At 38.5% G+C, this 22,397-nt stretch overlaps 1 protein-coding gene across 1 annotated transcript in view; it reads left to right on the forward strand.

Annotated features, from left to right (window-relative positions):
- Sirt6 (sirtuin 6) overlaps nucleotides 1–20,547 on the forward strand; it is a 44,553-nt gene extending 24,006 nt beyond the window's left edge. Inside the window, exons 7-8 of the mRNA XM_070100034.1 lie at nucleotides 11,647–11,770; nucleotides 16,539–20,547. Coding sequence (XP_069956135.1) covers nucleotides 11,647–11,770; nucleotides 16,539–17,144 — 730 coding nt within the window. The 3' untranslated portion in view covers nucleotides 17,145–20,547. The remainder of the gene's footprint in view (nucleotides 1–11,646; nucleotides 11,771–16,538) is intronic.
- The last annotated feature ends 1,850 nt before the right edge of the window (nucleotides 20,548–22,397 follow it).

Genomic DNA, 22,397 nt, shown 5'->3' on the forward strand with positions numbered 1-22,397 from the left:
TGATTTTTGTAAATAGGATTATCTCTAAACTGTGTACAGTAGACTGTCGAGTAAGCTGTGATCTATTAGGATAAATTTACTGTATGATGGTTGAAAAATTTTGTTATTTTATTATCATGACTGTGATGTGGTACCTTTCTCCATCTTGAGACCAGCCAGATTATGGGTCAAGCCACTGTTTGTACAGGAGAATTCTAATCATACTTAATGTGCACAACCTCTCACTCCTCAGTTCTCCATGCATACGCAGCCCAAACCATACTCAACTCAGTCTTAGTGAATTGCTTTATGATCTTTTCATCATCCAGACTGCTTAGTGGATGTGCATCCATATGTAAAAGTTATTTTTACCACCAAATACAGCATCTTTAATACAACTACTGGATCGTGGAATTATTAGGCCATTTAAGTGTAACTACACATGAAGAGTGATGCAGAAACTTGTAGAAATGGACACTGACTCAGACCCTGGAATGCCAGATTTTTGGCATAAATTAATATTGCAGATGTCATCAAGCTACCTCAGAAGTGTATATATGATGGTAGAATTACCGACAATATGTAAAGTAAAAGGACACAAGTGCAACTAATGTGACATTAGTTGCACTTGTGTCCTTATAGTACTTTACATCAAAAGCGCATGAGATGAAGTACCTTAGTTAACATTAAATATAAGCTGGGGAAAATTATGGCTTAGTGTGAGGAATACTTTTACAGTTTTTTTCTCATTTGAGAGCCAGGTGCAGGAAATTGTTTAGCTGGCAAGGAGATTGCTAGGCAATATGCAGGAAGATGTGAATGAGCACTTAGAAGAGGAGGAGGAAGAAAGAAGTCAAGAAGAAATGTTGGAAAAATTCAGTGCCCACATACAAGGGAGGGAGATAACAGATGAAGATGAGGAAAAAGAACCTAAAGAAAAACAGTTAACATTGCAATAGTTCTGTGAGCAGTTCCATATTATTGGTAAAGTTGCAGAAAAACTTTATAAAACTGGGGTGCTTAAATGTGCGTGGATGTAGTGCGGATGACAAGAAACAGATGATTGCTGATGTTATGAATGAAAAGAAGTTGGATGTCCTGGCCCTAAGCGAAACAAAGCTGAAGGGGGTAGGGGAGTTTCGGTGGGGGGAAATTATTATTTTATTATCACACTGGCCGATTCCCACCAAGGCAGGGTGGCCCAAAAAAGAAAAACTTTCACCATCATTCGCTCCATCACTGTCTTGCCAGAAGGGTGCTTTACACTACAGTTTTTAAACTGCAGCATTAACACCCCACCTTCAGAGTGCAGGCACTGTACTTCCCATCTCCAGGACTCAAGTCCGGCCTGCCGGTTTCCCTGAATCCCTTCATAAATGTTACTTTGCTCACACTCCAACAGCACGTCAAGTGGGATTAAATCTGGAGTATCTGAGAGAGTTAGAGCAAAGGAAGGGGTAGCAGTAATGTTGAATGATCAGTTATGGAAGGAGAAAAGAGAATATGAATGTGTAAATTCAAGAATTATGTGGATTAAAGTAAAGGTTGGATGCGAGAAGTGGGTCATAATAAGCGTGTATGCACCTGGAGAAGAGAGGAATGCAGAGGAGAGAGAGAGATTTTGGGAGATGTAATTGTGGTAGGGGACCTGAATGCTAAAGTAGGAGAAACTTTTAGAGAGGGTGTGGTAGGTAAGTTTGGGGTGCCAGGTGTAAATGATAATGGGAGCCCTTTGATTGAACTTTGTATAGAAAGGGGTTTGGTTATAGGTAATACATATTTTAAGAAAAAGAGGATAAATAAGTATACAAGATATGATGTAGGGCGAAATGACAGTAGTTTGTTGGATTATGTATTGGTAGATAAAAGACTGTTGAGTAGACTTCAGGATGTACATGTTTATAGAGGGGCCACAGATATATCAGATCACTTTCTAGTTGTAGCTACACTGAGAGTAAAAGGTAGATGGGATACAAGGAGAATAGAAGCATCAGGGAAGAGAGAGGTGAAGGTTTATAAACTAAAAGAGAAGGCAGTTAGGGTAAGATATAAACAGCTATTGGAGGATAGATGGGCTAATGAGAGCATAGGCAATGGGGTCGAAGAGGTATGGGGTAGGTTTAAAAATGTAGTGTTAGAGTGTTCAGCAGAAGTTTGTGGTTACAGGAAAGTGGGTGCGGGAGGGAAGAGGAGCGATTGGTGGAATGATGATGTGAAGAGAGTAGTAAGAGAGAAAAAGTTAGCATATGAGAAGTTTTTACAAAGTAGAAGTGATGCAAGGAGGGAAGAGTATATGGAGAAAAAGAGAGAGGTTAAGAGAGTGGTGAAGCAATGTAAAAAGAGAGCAAATGAGAGAGTGGGTGAGATGTTATCAACAAATTTTGTTGAAAATAAGAAAAAGTTTTGGAGTGAGATTAACAAGTTAAGAAAGCCTAGAGAACAAATGGATTTGTCAGTTAAAAATAGGAGAGGAGAGTTATTAAATGGAGAGTTAGAGGTATTGGGAAGATGGAGGGAATATTTTGAGGAATTGTTAAATGTTGATGAAGATAGGGAAGCTGTGATTTCGTGTATAGGGCAAGGAGGAACAACATCTTGTAGGAGTGAGGAAGAGCCAGTTGTGAGTGTGGGGGAAGTTCGTGAGGCAGTAGGTAAAATGAAAGGGGGTAAGGCAGCCAGGATTGATGGGATAAAGATAGAAATGTTAAAAGCAGGTGGGGATATAGTTTTGGAGTGGTTGGTGCAATTATTTAATAAATGTATGGAAGAGGGTAAGGTACCTAGGGATTGGCAGAGAGCATGCATAGTTCCTTTGTATAAAGGCAAAGGGGATAAAAGAGAGTGCAAAAATTATAGGGGGATAAGTCTGTTGAGTATACCTGGCAAAGTGTATGGTAGAGTTATTATTGAAAGAATTAAGAGTAAGACGGAGAATAGGATAGCAGATGAACAAGGAGGCTTTAGGAAAGGTAGGGGGTGTGTGGACCAGGTGTTTACAGTGAAACATATAAGTGAACAGTATTTAGATAAGGCTAAAGAGGTCTTTGTGGCATTTATGGATTTGGAAAAGCCGTATGACAGGATGGATAGGGGGGCAATGTGGCAGATGTTGCAGGTGTATGGTGTAGGAGGTAGGTTACTGAAAGCAGTGAAGAGTTTTTACGAGGATAGTGAGGCTCAAGTTAGAGTATGTAGGAAAGAGGGAAATTATTTCCCAGTAAAAGTAGGCCTTAGACAAGGATGTGTGATGTCACCATGGTTGTTTAATATAATTATAGATGGGGTTGTAAGAGAAGTAAATGCGAGGGTCTTGGCAAGAGGCGTGGAGTTAAAAGATAAAGAATCACACATAAAGTGGGAGTTGTCACAGTTGCTCTTTGCTGATGACACTGTGCTCTTGGGAGATTCTGAAGAGAAGTTGCAGAGATTGGTGGATGAATTTGGTAGGGTGTGCAAAAGAAGAAAATTGAAAGTGAATACAGGAAAGAGTAAGGTTATGAGGATAACAAAAAGATTAGGTGATGAAAGATTGGATATCAGATTGGAGGGAGAGAGTATGGAGGAGGTGAATGTATTCAGATATTTGGGAGTGGACGTGTCAGCGGATGGGTCTATGAAAGATGAGGTGAATCATAGAATTGATGAGGGGAAAAGGGTGAGTGGTGCACTTAGGAGTCTGTGGAGACAAAGAACTTTGTCCTTGGAGGCAAAGAGGGGAATGTATGAGAGTATAGTTTTACCAACGCTCTTATATGGGTGTGAAGCATGGGTGATGAATGTTGCAGCGAGGAGAAGGCTGGAGGCAGTGGAGATGTCATGTCTGAGAGCAATGTGTGGTGTGAATATAATGCAGAGAATTCGTAGTTTGGAAGTTAGGAGGAGGTGCGGGATTGCCAAAACTGTTGTCCAGAGGGCTGAGGAAGGGTTGTTGAGGTGGTTCGGACATGTGGAGAGAATGGAGTGAAACAGAATAACTTCAAGAGTGTATCAGTCTGTAGTGGAAGGAAGGCGGGGTAGGGGTCGGCCTAGGAAAGGTTGGAGGGAGGGGGTAAAGGAGGTTTTGTGTGCGAGGGGCTTGGACTTCCAGCATGCATGCGTGAGCGTGTTTGATAGGAGTGAATGGAGACAAATGGTTTTTATTACTTGACGTGCTGTTGGAGTGTGAGCAAAGTAACATTTATGAAGGGGCTCAGGGAAACCGGCAGGCCGGACTTGAGTCCTGGAGATGGGAAGTACAGTGCCTGCACTCTGAAGGAGGGGTGTTAATGTTGCAGTTTAAAAACTGTAGTGTAAAGCACCCTTCTGGCAAGACAGTGATGGAGTGAATGATGGTGAAAGTTTTTCTTTTTCGGGCCACCCTGCCTTGGTGGGAATCGGCCAGTGTGATAATAAAAAATAATATAAATTGTGCAGACTTTAATAGAAAAGTACCCTGAAAAATGTAGAAGTGCTGCTCTGAAACAGGGTCAGAAGCAGCTAATGATGCTTTACCATCAGCTGTATAAAGTACTGTAGGATAGAGACCAAAGATGCATTACAGCTGTTGACATCAGTGCAAAAGCCTCAACCATCCATGTTAGTTAACTATCCATAATCTTCCACCTCAGCTAATGATCCACAAACTTACACCTAAGCCCAGTACAGCCACACCATCCCTCTCCACTTCTTTCAAAATCATCGATATACACCAGCAACCAGAATTTAAGATAAATAATATTCATGTAATCTTTGTAGCTATAAATATTTTATTAAATATAATACCACTGCATCCACATACAATTGCATTATTATCATGATATTTTACAATTTTGAGTCACATAAAAAATATGGTTGACTTTTTTTTTAGGGTATAGTGAACATAACCCTGGTTTTTGTACATGTTCTTCAGTTCATTTTAGACTTTTTTTATTAGACGTCATTTTCAAGAACCGTTTATTGGGCAAGCATTAAAATCAGTGAAAAATAAAAAAAATCTTCTCATATATTCTTAACTATACCCCTTTCTAAGGTTTATTTACTCTTGGACTATTTTTTTATATTTTTGCCATAAAAATCCAAAAAGTGAAGGGACTGGAAACATGCTGAGATTGGCTGAAATTTAAACCTGACTCATATAGGCAGCCTGGTGGCTAAAGCCCTTGCTTCACACGGTGAGGTCTGGATTCGATTCCTAGCGAGGGTAGAAACATTGGGCTTGTTTCTTTACACTGGTTGTCTATGTTCACCCATCAGTAAAATGGGTACCTGGGAGTTAGTCGACTGGTGTGGGTCACATTCTGGGACAAAAACTGACCTAATTTGCCCGAAATGCTGTGCATAACAAGCGACTTTCTGTACAGTAGTATGTCACTGATGTCAGCTAGGCCTGTATACCTTGTACCTGTACATGTAGTACATAAAGATATTATTATTATGATTATGGATTTTTTAAAAATTTAGTATTTTTCTACTAAAAGGTCAATTAAACCAATTTCACTGACTGCTAATGGATTTATTTTGATACACCAGTACAAATCAACTTTTACATTGATTAATATTTGGTTTGACCACCCCTAGCATCTCTAAGTGCTTTAACATGTGTTGGCATGGCAATGTTCAAAGTTTTTCATAATTCCTTGATTCTGGCAAAATGAACCAAGCGTTAATAAGGTGTTCTCTGAGTTGCAATTGGGTCGTAATGGGAACTTTGTGTATTTCATTCTTCAATACAGATCATACACTCTCAATAGAGTTTATGTCAGGGGAATTTCCAGCCCATGGTGGCAGCTCAGTGCCATTTTGTGCACATCATGTCTTTATCAAATTTGCCTTGTGACATGGAGCTGAATCTTGTTGGAATATCCAACATCCATCACCATACCAGTCTTTTATCTGAGGCAGTAATTGGAGTTATACTACTACTGTATACTTAGCCTGGTTCATGGTACTCTCAACTATGTGCAACAACTTGTTCCATAATGGAAATGGCTCCCCACACTGTGATATTCTGAGGAAATTTGACTGTCTGCAGACTTTCAGCCATAAATTCCTAACCTGACTACCTTCTTACAGTCAGCACATGGTCATCTAGCACTCCATTGGTTGATTCATCAGAGAACACCACCTGCAACAATAGAAAAGATAATAGAAGTAGTGGAACAACCAGAGAAGCTGAATGTTAATCTTAGTTTTTTCAAATAGAATTATCATTTTGCTAATAATTAATGTACTTTTATGAACAACAAATGAACTGAATAGTTAAATGTAATTCTTACCTGCTCCCATTGTTCACAAGTCCACTCTGTGATTCTTAGCCCAGGCTAAACGCTTCTGTATCATGGGTTCAGTAAGTCATGGTTTCTTACTGGAATGATGTTCTTTCAATGCACCCTCCAAAAGCCTTGCATTAATTGTCCTTTGGGCAAGGCTAACACCTACTGCTGCTAGGTCAGAGGAAATCTACCTGCAAGATGCTTTTCTGTTGTTAAGAGCTGTTTGTATTATTTTTCTGTCTAATCTCGGTGTTGTTTTTCATTTTCTACCACATCTTCCCACAAGTGCAACTAATGTGACAGTTTATTGTGGCAATGTTTCGCTCTCCAGGAGCTTTGTCAAGCCATTGTAACAGCTTGACAAAGCTCTTGGAGAGCAAAACATTATTACAATAAAATGTCACATTAGTTGCACTTGTGTCCTTTTACTTTACATATTGTCGGTAATTCTACCAACATATACACATCTTCCCACCCTTTTTTATTTCAAATCTTGCTTGTAATTCAGTTTCTTCTTAATTTTACTGACTGAGTTTAAACACCAAGTCTTATTGCTGTTTCCTTCTGTTTTAGTGTGGTATCACTCGATAAAACACTTATCTGCCTCACTTTGTGAGGACTCAGATTGCTATTTTTACCCATTTCTGCTGACTTACTTTCTAACCATTAAACTGCAAGAAAAAAGCAAAAGGCACTTTCAGTAGCAAGTATGGGCACAGAAAATACACGCTAATGGAAATATCACAATCAAAAAGGAGCAGAAAACATCCTCTGTGCACCAAACCAAAACAGCAACTGAGATGTCTCTGGATAAACACCACATGACCCATCTAATTCAGTGTTGCCATCCATTGTATCTTCAGAGTTGCCAGACAAAAGCTCATAATACTCTTAAACTCTTTTAAAGTTAATTTTAAATAGTTGCCCTGTACTAATGTATCAAAACAAATCCATCAGCAATCATTGAAATTGGCTTAACCCTTTGAGGGTCGACAGGCCCTCTCCGAGACTCATTCTCAGGGTCGGCCAAATTTAAAAAAAAAAAAAAAATTTCTTGTGAAAAGATAGAGAATCTTTTCCCGGTCATAATGACACCAAAAGTATGAAATTTGATGGAAAACTTACGGAATTATGCTTTCGCGAAGTTAGCGGTCTCAGCGTTGTTTATGCATCAGCGATTTTGCCCACTTTGAGCCCCATTTTCGGCCAACTCCACTGTACTAGTACACAAAAAACATGAATATTTCGCTAGAACTCCATTTTTTTCTATAGAATGAGTGCAAGACACCACCCATTTACCAATCTCAACTATCCAGTACAGTGGTGAGAATTTAGCAATTTTGCCAATTTCACACAAATTTCAAAAGATGCCAATTTCCAAATAGGGTCCAGAATAAACAAGAAAGACATTCCTGGCACTAAAATGACATTTCCTCTGTTCATTAGTCATGTCTCAAGGCCCCTCTTACATTCTTTTGCTTTCCACTCTGAATTGTTATTCTCACAAAAAATAGAAGATTTACTGTTATGCAGACTACTGCACTAGTGTAAAAAATGGTATAAATAATATTGGCGCACTTGCAAAAGAATATTAGACTCACCAGTTGACGTGTATTGGACGCTTGGCATGATTTGTTTACTTTTGAACTTTGGTAAAAATCGAACATTTCTGCTACTTTGAGCTCAATTTCAAGGTACTTTTCATTGTAAAACCAGTCAAAATGATCTCAATTTCTGTAATATGTCTTCCATTCTATAAAATGAGACCAAGAAAACTAGAATACAATAATAAATACCATACGAAAATACAATGCAAAGTCGTTGTTTTATTCCAAAAAAACGGTCAAAGTTTTTTTTTCTCATTATGCACTGTGTGCTGCAGGATTTTTTTTATACTGTGCACGCTGACCACATAGACCCATTCTTTCATATGTAAGCCTACCAGCTTTCTCCCACTAGATTTGAGGGCGCTAGAATTTAGGCGTACTAGTACGTCAAAAACCCTGGGTCATAAGCCGTACTAGTATGGCTGAAACCCTCAAAGGGTTAATTGACCTTATAGTAGAAAAATATTGAATTTTCAAAAAATCCGTAATGATAATAATGCCAGTACTGTAGCTAAACTCTTGATGTTGTAGACCACTATACCACCATGCCACAAGATGTGGTGTAGTGATCTAGGGCATTGAGAGTTAAGCTAACTTCCTTGGAGGCTGCCTAGACGACTCTGGTTCAAATCCTGGCCAGTTGCAATATGTTCTTTGCTTAAAAATTACAGTGGACCCCCGCATAACGATCACCTCTGAATGCGACCAATTATGTAAGTGCATTTGTACGTGTATGTTTGGGGGTCTGAAATGGACTAATCTACTTCACAATATTCCTTATGGGAACAAATTCGGTCAGTACTGGCACCTGAACATACTTCTGGAGTGAAAAAATATCGTTAACCGGGGGTCCACTGTACTTGTTTCTGTTAATGTACTCGGCTAGATGTATATTTAAGCTTTATTATTTGATAGAAATATATACAGAAAACAATAAGAACGTGTTTCCATAGTGTTTTAACATACTAAAATATTATACCATTTTTTTTTTAAATATGAAAATGCATAAGTACAGTAGGGCCTCGCTTTATGGCGTTTTGCCTTAGTGTTCTGTTAATATGGCGATTTCAAATTATGACCAAAGTTTGCTATACGGTGAGCAGTCTTTCAAATATGGCGTGCCCCACTCTGTTTTTTACATTCTCCTTGAGCACATATCTCTATTATGTCTGGAAATTTTCCAAAATTTCAAGTGTTTTAGTTATTGTGTATTTTATATATACTCTGATAATTATACTTGTGTGTACCTGTACCTAAATATACTTACACTGTGCTGGTGTGCAGGGGTGCACATTAAAATCACTAAGAGTCTCTCTACCCTTGACACCATATAATGTCTTGGGCACATTAAATGTTGTATATTACATTTATATAGACATTTCCATTAATCCAATTAAGCCATCTATGATATTTTTTTCAAAATTATATAATAAACATGTTACATACACTCATAGTATAAAAACTGACATAAATATGAGATTTGCTTACCAAGCGACTGATGGGAGGGTCAGAAGAATTGTTTTCTCTAGTCACACACCAATAACTTAACTAGAAATTTATTCCTTTCGTATGCCTTCACTCTGTCTATAGTTATTCATGACCCTTGTGGGTTTAGTGCTTCTTTTTTATTATGATTATAATTGTAATAATAATTATTTGTAATAATAATAATTTGTCAGAGCATCATTCCTTCTAAAAATTACATTAGAATTAAATTGTTGGTCTTTATTTATTCTACTCTACCACTGTGGAGACAACTTGTACACAATGTAAGGTGTTTGTATGAACTTGTATCAACCATAATGAGATGGTTTGTTTACATAAGCATACTCTGTGGCTGTCATCTTACTCATTCTCTCTCTCATTTATTTGTTTTTATCTCGCTTACTCACCTCCCACCCTACATTAATTAAGACTACAAATATTTTAAGGTAAGTAATGAGTGTACTGCATATGCATTTTATTGCTGTAGGGCACTTTAAATGTAGTAGGTGGGGGTGGCCAGGCAGGATGCCATACTTCCCACACTACTTTCTACAAATAAATACTTTTTACCTCTCACCCTACATTAAGACCATTAAGACTACAAATATTTTAAGGTAATTAATGAGTGTACTTTATATTCATTTTATCAGTCTAGGGCGCTTTACGTGTCGTAGTATATTATGTATGAATGGGGTGGCCAGGAGGGCTACCACACCTGACTTCTTACAGTAAATACTATGCACCTTTTGCCCTACATTAAGACTACAAATATTTTGAGGTAAATAATGAGTGTACTGTGTGTGTATTTTACTTTTTATTGTTTTTTAATGCCTAGTTCTATTGCTAACTTAATATATGTTAGTGTAAACTTGTTATCTGGCATTTATATGCATTTATAAGTGGAAAAAGTAGCGTTCTGCTTTCTGGCAGTAGCCTGGAACCTAACCTGCCATATGTGTACTTGACATGGTAAAAAAAAAAAAAATTACCCTGAATTGATCAGTGAGGTAGTGTTGTGTTTTATCTCTTGTCAGGAATGCATTTATCATCGCTTTTTTCCTTAGCTGTAGAGTCAATCACTTTCACTGCCAAATGAGGATCAGCCTAGGCATAGTCCTGTCTTCACCGGGAACTTGATCTATAGACACTTCTTAGTTGGACTGAAATAACAAGAAGATACAACATGAGCATGACAAATGAACAAATATGTGCATATTTTCAGTATATAACAAGTTATGCAGCACAAGTTTGTACCCAGGATGAAATGCTGTTCCCAGGCAGAGAGCCATTTGTGACTCCTTTGTGTATCATATTGTCACTTATGTGTCATTGTTACTTATTAATGTCACACACACTACATTGTCATATCAGAACTACGTTCAAATGTTCATCTAAATTTTTTAAATAAATTCGGAAACTTACCAGCATTTGGGAGTGATGAAAATTGTGGAAACATGAGAGCTCTTTCATCAGAAATCCATCTTCGTCGAGCACTCAAATGAAATTGTTTTCATTTGGCTACCCCAGCCAAATGAAAACAACAAGTGATATGGTAGAACCTTGTGATAGTGAATCTCATCCCCTACAACGTCTTTGAGATCTTCCACCTCACCTTCGACTCTGTTCTCGAACTTCAGTTATTGTTCCAGACAATAACTGAGGGACTGACCACCTCAAATACTTTTTCTCCAAGGTTGGCAGACTGATTACATCGTCTTTCCTTACTGCTGCTCCCTCCATATTTGACTGAAGAAGCCTACTGTGTAGGCAAAATGTTTCGTCAATAAAGATACCCAACCGTTGGACATGTATCTGGCATAAACGAAAAATCTCGAAGTGTATTGTTTGGTTCCATGGCGTCATAAATCCCATGATTTTAGAATGGTAAAAGTACTGCATTGCCTAGTAAAGGGTTGACAGTCATCTGTATTCAACTTGTCTACAGAATTTACCCAATTGGCCAACTTTCTTTTGCTTTATGAAATGCAAGTGGCAAGAATCTGATCATTCATGCAGCCACTAATGAAATTGGTTTTGAGATAGGTCATGAAAGTAGAAACACATGAATTGATTTTAATTATATTTCACATATAACGGTAATTTTAAATGAATCTCAGGATAGAGTAAAAACCTGCCCACTTACTGGTTGAGTTTTTATTTGCTAAACTTGTTAGGTAAGAACTGCATATCATGAAAGGAATATTCAGTTTTTTTTAAGTTTATTACCTATGCACTTTATGTTAATTGATTGTAACATTTCAATTTTATTTTTTATCTTTGTGTTCTTGTAGAAGACTGATTTTTATGGAGTTGAATATTTTCAGTGCTGCTGACCTGAGCATCTGTTTGGGCACAACTCTGCAGATTGTTCCCAGTGGTAATATTCCTGTTGATACAAAGAAAAGAGGAGGTAAACTGGTTATAATTAACCTTCAACCTACAAAACAGGTAATTTTAGGTAAAAAAATAATATACAGTGGACCCTCGCCTAACGAACGCATCGCATAACGTTAAATCTGGCTAGCGATACATTTTAACGCAAAAATTTTGCCTCGGCTAGCACTAAAAAAACTCGCCCAACGCGATTCATTCCGTTCAAGACGCGTCCACTTGCGGCCTGAGCGCGCCTCACTTGTCCCGTGGGTGCCAGTGTTTACAAGCCAGCAACCGTGGTCGCATCCAAACCTACAATCGGAACATTTCATATTATCACAGCGTTTTTAGTGATTGCACCTGCAAAATAAGTCACCATGGGCCCCAAGAAAGCTTCTAGTGCCAACCCTACAGCAGAAAGGGTGAGAATTACTATGGATATGAAGAAAGAGATCATTGCTAAGTATGAAAGTGGAGTGCGTGTCTCTGAGCTGGCCAGGTTGTACACAAAACCCCAGTCAACCATCGCTACTATTGTGGCCAAGAAAACGGCAATCAAGGAAGCTGTTCTTGCCAAAGGTGCAATTTTGTTTTTGAAACAGAGATCGCAAGTGATAGAAGATGTTGAGAGACTGTTATTGGTGTGGATAAACGAAAAACAGATAGCAGGAGATACCATCTCTCAAGCAATCATATGTGAAAAGGCTAGGAAGTTGCATGACGATTTAATTAGAAAAATGCCTGCAACTAGTGGTGATGTGAGTGAATTTAACGCCAGCAAAGGTTGGTTTGAGAGATTTAAGAATCGTAGTGGCATACATAGTGTGATAGGGCATGGTGAGGCTGCCAGTTCGGACCAAAAAGCAGCTGAAAAATATGTGAAGGAATTCAAGGAGTATATAGACAGTGAAGAATTGAAGCCTGAACAAGTGTTTAATTGTGACAAAACAGGCCTGTTTTGGAAGAAAATGCCAAGCAGGGCCCACATGACTCAGGAGGAAAAGGCACTCCCAGGACATAAGCCTATGAAAGACAGGCTTACTCTGTTGATGTGTGCTAATGCTAGTGGTGATTGCAAAGTGAAGCCTTTATTGGTGTATCACTCTGAAACTCCCAGAGTGTTCAGGAAAAACAATGTCCTCAAGGCTAATTTGTGTGTGATGTGGAGGGCAAACAGTAAGGCATGGGTCACTAGAGACCTTTTCTATGGCTGGTTACACCATGCATTTGCCCCCACTGTGAAAAATTACCTCCTGGAAAATAAATTGGACCTTAAGTGCCTCCTGGTATTAGACAATGCTCCTGGTCATCCTTCAGACGTGGCAGAGCGACTTTGTGGGGACATGAGCTTCATTAAGGTGAAGTTTTTGCCTCCTAATACCACTCCTCTCCTGCAGCCCATGGACCAGCAGGTCATTGCAAACTTCAAAAAACTACACAAAAGCTATGTTTGAAAGGTGCTTTGTAGTGACCACAGAAACTCAATTGACTCTAAGAGAGTTTTGGAAAGATCACTTTAGCATCCTCAATTGTGTAAACATTATAGGTAAGGCTTGGGAGGAAGTGACTAAGAGGACCTTGAACTCGGCTTGGAAGAAACTGTGGCCAGAATGTGTATACAAAAGGGATTTTGAAGGATTTGAGGCTAACCCTGAGAAGCCTATGCCAGTTGTGGAATCAATTGTGGCATTGGGGAAGTCCTTGGGGTTGGAGGTTAGTGGGGAGGATGTGGAAGAGTTGGTGGAGGAGGACAATGATGAACTAACCACTGATGAGCTGCAAGATCATCTTCAACAGCAAGAGGCCAGACCTGAGGAAACTGCTCCGGAGGAAGGGATTGAGAAATTGAGGAAGTTGCCTACTTCAAAGATTAAGGAAATGTGTGCAATGTGGCTTAAAGTGCAAACCTTTTTTGATGAAAATCACCCTCACACAGCTATTGCAAGCTGTGCTGGTGAGTATTACAGTGACAATGTTGTGAAACACTTTAGGAATGTCATAAAGGAACGGGAGGTACAGGCCTCTATGGACAGATATGTTGTGCGACAGAGGTCCAGTGACTTTCAAGCTGGTCCTAGTGGCATTAAAAGAAGAAGGGAAGTAACCCTGGAAAAGAACTTGACATTTCAAGTCCTAATGGAAGGGGATTCCCCTTCTAAACATTAACACCATCCACACACTCCCCTCCTCCCATCCCATCAATCATCACCAGATCTTCAATAAAGGTAAGTGTCATGTAATTGTACATGTCTTCTTCAGTTTGTGTGTATTAAAATTAATATTTCATGTGGTAAATTTTTTTTTTCATACTTTGGGGTGTCAGAAACGGATTAATTTGATTTCCATTATTTCTTATGGGGAAAATTAATTCGGCTAACGATAATTTTGCCTAACGTTGAGCTCTCAGGAACGGATTAATATCGTTAGGCGAGGGTCCACTGTATTGGTAATAAAGTAGTCATTTATTTTTGATCTGACCTTGATGACATTAGAAGTAAGTTGTATACATAATAAAAATATTAGGTACGTAGTAGGTTAAGCAGCCAGGGTGGACATAATTATAAAGTGAACCCTTGATTTAACAGACTAATATGAGGAGGAGTGTCCATTAAAGCTGATTGTTTGTTAAACATGAATTATGATAATATTTTTCCATTGTTGTAACAGTGGTGACTCTGATTTAACTGACTTAGTTAAATTTGAAATTATTAGGAGGAAGTATTATCCAGAAGGCTGAGGAGGGGTTGTTGAGGTGGTTCGGACATTTAGAGAGGATGGACTGAAATAGAATGACTTGTAGAATGTATGAATCTGTAATGGAAGGAAGGCAGCAATTGGCCTATGAAAGGTTGGAGGGAGAGGTTAAAGGAGGTTTTGTGTGCCAGGGACTTGGACTTCCAGCAAGTGTGTGTGAGCATGTTAGGTAGGAGTGAGTGGAGACAAATGTTTTTTATGACTTGATGTTCTGTTGGAGTGTGAGCAAACTAACATTTATGAAGGGATTCAGGGAAACTGGCAAGCCAGACTTGAGTACTGGAGGTGGAAAGTACAATGCCTGTTGCTCTGAAGGAGGGGTGTTGATTTGTTGCAGTTTTTAACTGTAGTGTAGGCACACCTCTGACAAGACAATGATGGAGTGAATGATGATGAAAATATTCCTTCTCTTTAGGATCACCCTGCCTTGGTGGGAAATGGTTGATATGTTAATAAAAAAAATACAATCAGAACTAAGCACTAAACCCACAAGGGTTAAATTTGAAATGAATTTACCCAGCAGACTAAAGAATAGCTGACAATTCTCTGATGAATGGTCTTATCTGTTATTTTCAAATGTCTGACCACAGATTTTGTTTCTTTTCAATTGGAACTCCATTAAATTAAGATTTTACTGTAGTATTTTATCTGAACTCAAGACTTCTGTAGTCAAGTAATTGATTTTATCCAGTCTTGGTGACTTCTGCACTCTTGGATAATGTATTTTTTTTTTGGCCTCAGGAAGATGATTGGCCAGCTACAGGGTCAGAAAACTGATTTTTATCCAACCTTGGATCTTTCTACCTGAGGTTAGATAATTGGCCAAGTCTGATAGTTGATAGGTAGATACCTGTAATAGGTAAGTGACTGTATCTAGTCAAGCATTTTTTTCTATTTTCTTCGGATTTAGTAATTTTTGAGGCGCATCTGATTTACTGTTTGGGAATTTAAAAATAAGGCATAGTGAATAGGCAGAGGCAGAGCCACAGGGAAGGGGGGTTAAGGGGGTTAAAACCACCCTACATGCAAATCCTTTTTATTTTTTAAATTAATAGCTAATTTTCACTGTATATTGACCAGTGACCATGAAGACATTATGTTTAAGAAATTTCATTTACAGTGGAACCTCAGTTTTCATTTGACCTAGTTTTCATCGAATTCTGTTTTCGGTGACTTTTTTGTCAAAATTTTGTCCCAGTTTTTGTTGAGTTGACAGTGGTCTGCCGTACTGAACGTGTCCACCCACGCCCACACAAAGCATCCCATGCGTTCTGAGTCAATCTGGCTTTGTTTCTTGTCAGTAGAGGGTGGTAGTGATGGTGGTAGAGGGTGGTAGTGATGGTGGTAGAGGGTGGTAGTGATGGTGGTAGAGGGTGGTAGTGATGGTGGTAGAGGGTGGTAGTGATGGTGGTAGAGGGTGGTAGTGATGGTGGTAATGGTTGTGATGGTGGTAAAGGATAGTAGTGATGGTGGTAGTGATGGTGATAGTGGTTGTGATGGTGGTAGAGGATAGTAGTGATGGTGGTAGACATAGCCTCTCCTCTCTCTCCCCTCCTAGCTGTCTTCCATATGCCAACAAGAGTCTTCAGTAAAGGTAAAAGTGATGTTAAATGTTCATTTATCCATTTCATTAGTTCTTTATATTTATTTCTCATTGTTTTCTGCAAAACTATAGTTATTCTCTATAAAATGTATTTTTTGTTAATACTTTTGGGTGTCTGGAATGGATTAATTGGATTTATATTATTTCTTATGGGAAATATTGTTTCAGTTTTCATCAGACTTTCTGGAAAGAATTAATGATGAAAACTGAGGTTCCACTGTATATGCCGAAAAATCATGTTTTTAACAAGGATTTCTCTACATTTTCTCAGTATCTTAGGATTTTTAAACCCCTGCTGATTGAAATCCTAACTTAAGCCTCCCTTCCCAGATTGAAATCCTGGTTGTGCTGCAGGCATTAGACCTCTACATCCAATCATAGTTTAATTGCAAGTATTTAAAAAGTAGGCACATAAAAACTTGCATGTCTAATGAGGCATTTTGATTCTTAAATTAAGTTTTAAACCGTCGCCTTTTTTGTTTTCAGGACCGCCATGCAGACCTGATCATTAACACTTATGTTGATAGTGTCATGAAGCGCCTTTTAGAGATTTTGGATATAAAAATAATGCCATACAACCCAGATGATGACCCAATGAAGCAGACACAGATAATGTTGGAGGAGTACAGGAAGACTCACCAAGGGGATGATCAGAATGACAGGTTATTGAGCCCTGATGATGGTTTTGAGCCCATGGATTGGACCATACCAGAAAAATGGGTCAAGGATAAGGACTTAGCAGAAAAAGTGAAAAAGAAGAAGGTGATCAAAATTAAACGGCAAAGTAAGAATACACCTGAGAGTGATTTGGATGAAAGAAAGAAAGTAAAAACTGACATTGAAAGTAAACTGTATTTAGACTATGGTAGTGTCACAAAACTAGACAATGTAAGTGAATTTTATAACAGTGGGAAAGTAGAAGATAAATGGAATAATGACATAAAAAACCTGATAAAATATGAGGAGTTGAAGTCAGGACAGGAGCATATAGAATTGAAGGAAGCAGGTCAAGAAATTGTGAATGAACTCTCAGTTAGTGAAGCCCAAAATTGTCGTGAAAATAATTTATGGAGGCAAGACATACAGGTCTAGAGGAATGAGGAACTATGTCCCAAAATTTTGAGAGCATGTATCATTTCATACAGAAATGAGAACATGAGGTTATATAGTGGCTGAGGTGAAATCCATGAGGTGTAGACAGGATAGGTCTGTACAGTGGGGCCTGGACTTGGGTGACAGCAGCAGCAATTGTAGGTAAGATAAAATTTTTCCAAAACCTAAAGAGATGGTGAATGATCAAGTTTTTTGTGAAATGGTGTCAGTAGTGGCAATCAGGTGTTGGCTAGATTGTTGTTTGTTTTGTTAACTGGAAGGACTATGTATTGTTAGTGGTGAAATTCGGTGCAGTGTTGCATAGAATCTTCTCCGCTCTTTTTTTGCAGTCAGTACTGCAGTGTCTCAGGGAGTGTTGACTCACAAGGTCCCTGTAGATGTAGTTGCAGTCTTGTTAAAGGATCATGGTGGAGAAAGAGATCCTCTGGCCTCAGGAAAAACCCAATAATGATCTGCACAATGTGTCATTATCTTCTTTCAACAAACCAGCCATAACCCACTGAGGCAGGGTGGCCCAAGAGGAAAAATGAAAGTTTCTCCTTTTAAATTTAGTTATATATACAGGAGAAGGGGTTACTTGCCCCTTGCTCTCGGCATTTTAGTCGCCTCATGCGACATGCATGGGTTACGGAGGAAGAATTCTGTTCCATTTTCCCATGGATATAAGACGAAATAAAAAAGAACAAGAACTAGTAAGAAAATAGAAGAAAACCCAGAGGGGTGTGTATATGCTTGTACATGCATGTGTAGTGTGACCTAAGCGTAAGTAGCAGTAGCAAGACATACCTGAAACCTTGCATGTTTACGAGACAAAAAAGGCACCAGTAATTCTACCATCGTATAAAACAATTACAGGCTTCTGTTTTACACTCGCTTGGCAGGATGGTAGTACCTCCCTGGGCAGTTGCTGTCTTCCAACTTACTACCTAGGATTGGCCCTATACATTTTTTTTTTTAACACATCGGTTGTTTCCCACCAAGGCAGGGTGACCCAAAAAGAAAGAAAAACCCAAGAAGAAAGAAAATTACTTTCATCCTTATTCAACACTTTCACTATCACTCATACATAATCACTGTCTTTGCAGAGGCACTCAGATACGACAGTTTAGAAGTCCCTCCAAACTGCCAATATCCCAAACCCCTCCTTTAAAATGCAGGCATTGTACTTCCCATTTCCAGGACTTGAGCCTTGCTAACCGGTTTCTCTGAATCCCTTCACGAAATATTACTCTGCTCACACTCCAACAGATTGTTAGATCCCAAAAACTATTCGTCTCCATTCACTCCTATCTAACACATGCATGCTTGCTGGAAGTCCAGGCCCCTCTTCCACAAAACCTCTTTTACCCCCTCCCTCCAACCTTTTCAAGGACAACCCCTACCCTGCCTTCCTTCCCCTACAGATTTATATGCTCTCCAAGTCATTCTACTTTGTTGCATTCTATACATGTATAGACATATAAAATTAGTTTGTATCTATTATCACAAAAATAACATAAGTCTTTACTTAGCACACAAGTTTTTTCTTCACCTTGGGGGAATTTTCCATTATATGACCTTTCATTTCTAATGGAAATTCTGTATGTGTGATATGTATTCACTGTGTACAGTATATATAGTTTGCAAATTGCATTTAAGATTCTTATGTAGAATTACTTGCTGTTGCCCTGACTGAGCTTAGTACAGTGGGCCAGGAACACATCTGCAAAAACCAAGGGATACTATATATAGTACATTTCATATTTTGCTGTACCACTTACTTGTTTTGTATTTGAGATTGCAGGGGTCAAGTGTTGGCTCCTGGCCACCCCACTACTGGATTTTCCCTCTCCTAGCTACAAGAACCTTATCATACCTCTTCTTAAAACTATGCTTGTATTTTTCCTCTACCACTTCACTGTTGGGGTTGTCCCACTTCTTGATAACCCTGAGGCTAAAGAAGTATTTGTTAACATCCCTATGATTCACCTTTGTTTTCAATTTCCGGCTATTCCCTTATGTACCCAAGACTTGCCTCTCAAATAGACTTGCTCTGTCCACTGTCAGTCCATCTTAGCATTTTGTACATTGTAATCATGTCACCTCTGGTCCTCCTGTTCTCTAATGTCATCACCTTTAGTTCATTTATCCTCTCCTCATAGCACTGAGACTAGTCTTGCTGGAAGCCTTTGCCCCTTTTCCATTTTCTTGATACATGTGAGTTTGATACTTGCTGCATACTCCAGATGGGCCTGACAAATGTTATATAGTGTTGTCAATGACACCTTGTTGAGGCTCCTGAAAATTATCCTTAAATTTGCCAGTCTTGCATTTGCTGGTGTGGATTTTTGGTTGTGTGACTCGGGTAATAAGCTCTGAGAGGTTTTCAGCCTTTTTCTGCTGGGCCTGTACTTTATTTCTGGTTGTCTTTGCCCTTTCTTAGTTTATATTTGTACTATTTTTGTGTCAACCAATACTTTATTAGGCTGGAAAGAATGTCTGGATTTTAAGTGAATTAATTAGAGAAATTCAGGTTATCGAGACAGTTTGTAGATTTAAGGACATTCACAGTTGTTAGCAAATCATGTCTAGACATGAGTAAGTGTGATTGAAAGTCATATACAGTGGACCCCCGGTTAACGATATTTTTTCACTCCAGAAGTATGTTCAGGTGCCAGTACTGACCGAATTTGTTCCCATAAGAAATATTGTGAAGTAGATTAGTCCAATTCAGACCCCCAAACATACACGTACAAATGCACTTACATAAATACACTTACATAATTGGTCACATTCAGAGATAATCGTTATGCGGGGGTCCACTGTACGTATTAAGGAATGCATCTAACTGTACAGTCGAACCCCGGAATTCATGTACTTCATAATCTGCATGAGTCAGTTATACAGCTTTTTACTAATGGCCATTTCGTGGATAGCTTTACTTGTTCACATGTTTTCTTGGTGCCCATTGCCATTTTGCTTGATGCACAACCCATAAATTGAAAAATAACCATAAGATTTTATTTTAAATGTGCTCATTCTTACGATCTCAATGTTAAGCCGGTTCAGGATTCATATCACCTCCAGGAACTTAATTCACGCAAATTCCTGCATTTGACTGTACTTTTTAAAGCACACAAAATAACTTGAAACACATACTTATTTTATTCAGTGAACTGCCTCCTATGAAGCTGGAAAATCTGTATAATATAGAGTATTTACAGCTAATACCAACAGCCCTAATTTGTGAAAGGGACCATCTCAGTGACACAGCTGAGCTTACTTAGTGTAAGCAGACTTGTACAGTAGGCTATTATAATTTTACTATAGTTGATGGATGTGGATGAGACTGTTATATAATACTGTATCTTCTGAAATAAAAATCTTAATGTTTTATATATAATATTGTACCTATGAAATATAGAAATTTTTAGTGTAAATGGTGCCAGGCCTATTATTATTTTTGTGGAACTTTTTTAAATAATTTCCTAAATGTAGACCATATAAATGAATAACATAATACTGTAATTGTGTATTAAAATGTGATGCTATTTGGACCCTTCAAGAAATTTCGAGTGAGGGGGGTGTAGAAAACCTGCAGTGATGACGAGAGGAGATGCCATTTGTAATGTGTGAACACTGGTTGTTGTGGGAAATTCTGCTAATAATCCGGCATCTTCCAAGCCAAATTGGGTTTTTTTTGGCCTGAATTTATAATTAGGAACCCGTGTTAATGTCCTCTGCTGAAGAATTGGGACGGGAAATTTACGGGACCTCAAGAATTGTGTGTGGAGGAGAGAAAAATAGAGGACTTCAATGAATCCTTCACAACACAACTAAGTGTCTTCCAGTAATTAAATGGTAAGTGTTAATACCAATTATATATTGTGTACCCAGGAAGCCTAATCCTATACAGTCCACATAACTTTAATTACCAGAGTAATGGGTTTTAATATTATAATTATTAATTTAATGTCAGGTCTAGCTTTTTGTGAGTGGTGAGAAAGCGGGCATTTGAGGGAGTTACAGTTCACCGACCTACTGTGACTAAGTCCCACTTACCTCACCCAAATTACTTGTAGGTAATAATTCAGGTAATACTCTGTAAATCTCATGCAGGTAATTTACTCAAATAATAATTTTCAAAATTTTTTATTATTACAATCATAACTAAGTGCTGCTGGTGCCAGGCCTATTGTCCTCCCCAGCATAATTATAATATTGTGTCAGGCTGCAGTACTACTACAGGTACAGTATATTATCATTATTCCTTTTTCCACTTTCATGAGGTGGGGAGGATAGAGTAGTAGTGTGAGAATTGACGATGAAATGTATTCAGCGATAGTGTTTTATAATACCTTTTATATTAAATAGCATCTGTGTGGTGAGTATCACCATCAGCAAAATATCCAAAACAGTAAATGTTTCAACAGTTTCATGAACTACGTGATTCTTCAACAGAAATTTCCTTGATGCTGGTGAAGGTTTCTTGACTGAAGGAATTGGCACTAGATTTCCCTTCCTCAGATCAAGCTTATGATCCCTATAGCTTTAGTGCCTCCCCATGAATGATGATAATCATGGATTGTATACAGCTCAGCACTCTTAATACAAATAAAATTTAATTAATCACTTTTCCTTCTGCTGCCACTGCTTCATTTCCAAGTACAGTGGACCCCCGCATAACGATCACCTCCGAATCCGACCAATTATGTAAGTGTATTTATGTAAGTGCGTTTGTACGTGTATGTTTGGGGGTCTGAAATGGACTAATCTACTTCACAATATTCCTTATGGGAACAAATTCGGTCAGTACTGGCACCTGAACATACTTCTGGAGTGAAAAAATATCGTTAACCGGGGGTCCACTGTACAGTGGTACCCCAAGTTTTGGCCATAATTTATTCCAGAAGGCTGTTCAAGTGCCATTACCAAACGAATTTGTTCCCATAAGGAATAATGTAAATTAGATTAGTTCGTTTCAGACCCCCAAAAATACTTACAAAAGCACTTACAATAATACACTTACATAACTGTTTGAGTTGAGAGCTGTACAAAACTCGGGGTACCACTGTAATAACTAGATCAACCTTAAATTTTCACTACATGAGGGCCCCACTTATACAGCTGGTTAGGTTCCAGGCTACTGCTGTAAACCAAAAATCGCTGTGAAGTGAAACAAACTTTTTTCACTTTCAAATGCAAATAAAAGCCTGATAACATGTTTACACGATCATATATTGAGTGAGCAAC

This window comes from Cherax quadricarinatus, chromosome 71 (assembly GCF_038502225.1).
Source record: "Cherax quadricarinatus isolate ZL_2023a chromosome 71, ASM3850222v1, whole genome shotgun sequence".
In the NCBI taxonomy this organism is placed as follows: domain Eukaryota; kingdom Metazoa; phylum Arthropoda; class Malacostraca; order Decapoda; family Parastacidae; genus Cherax; species Cherax quadricarinatus.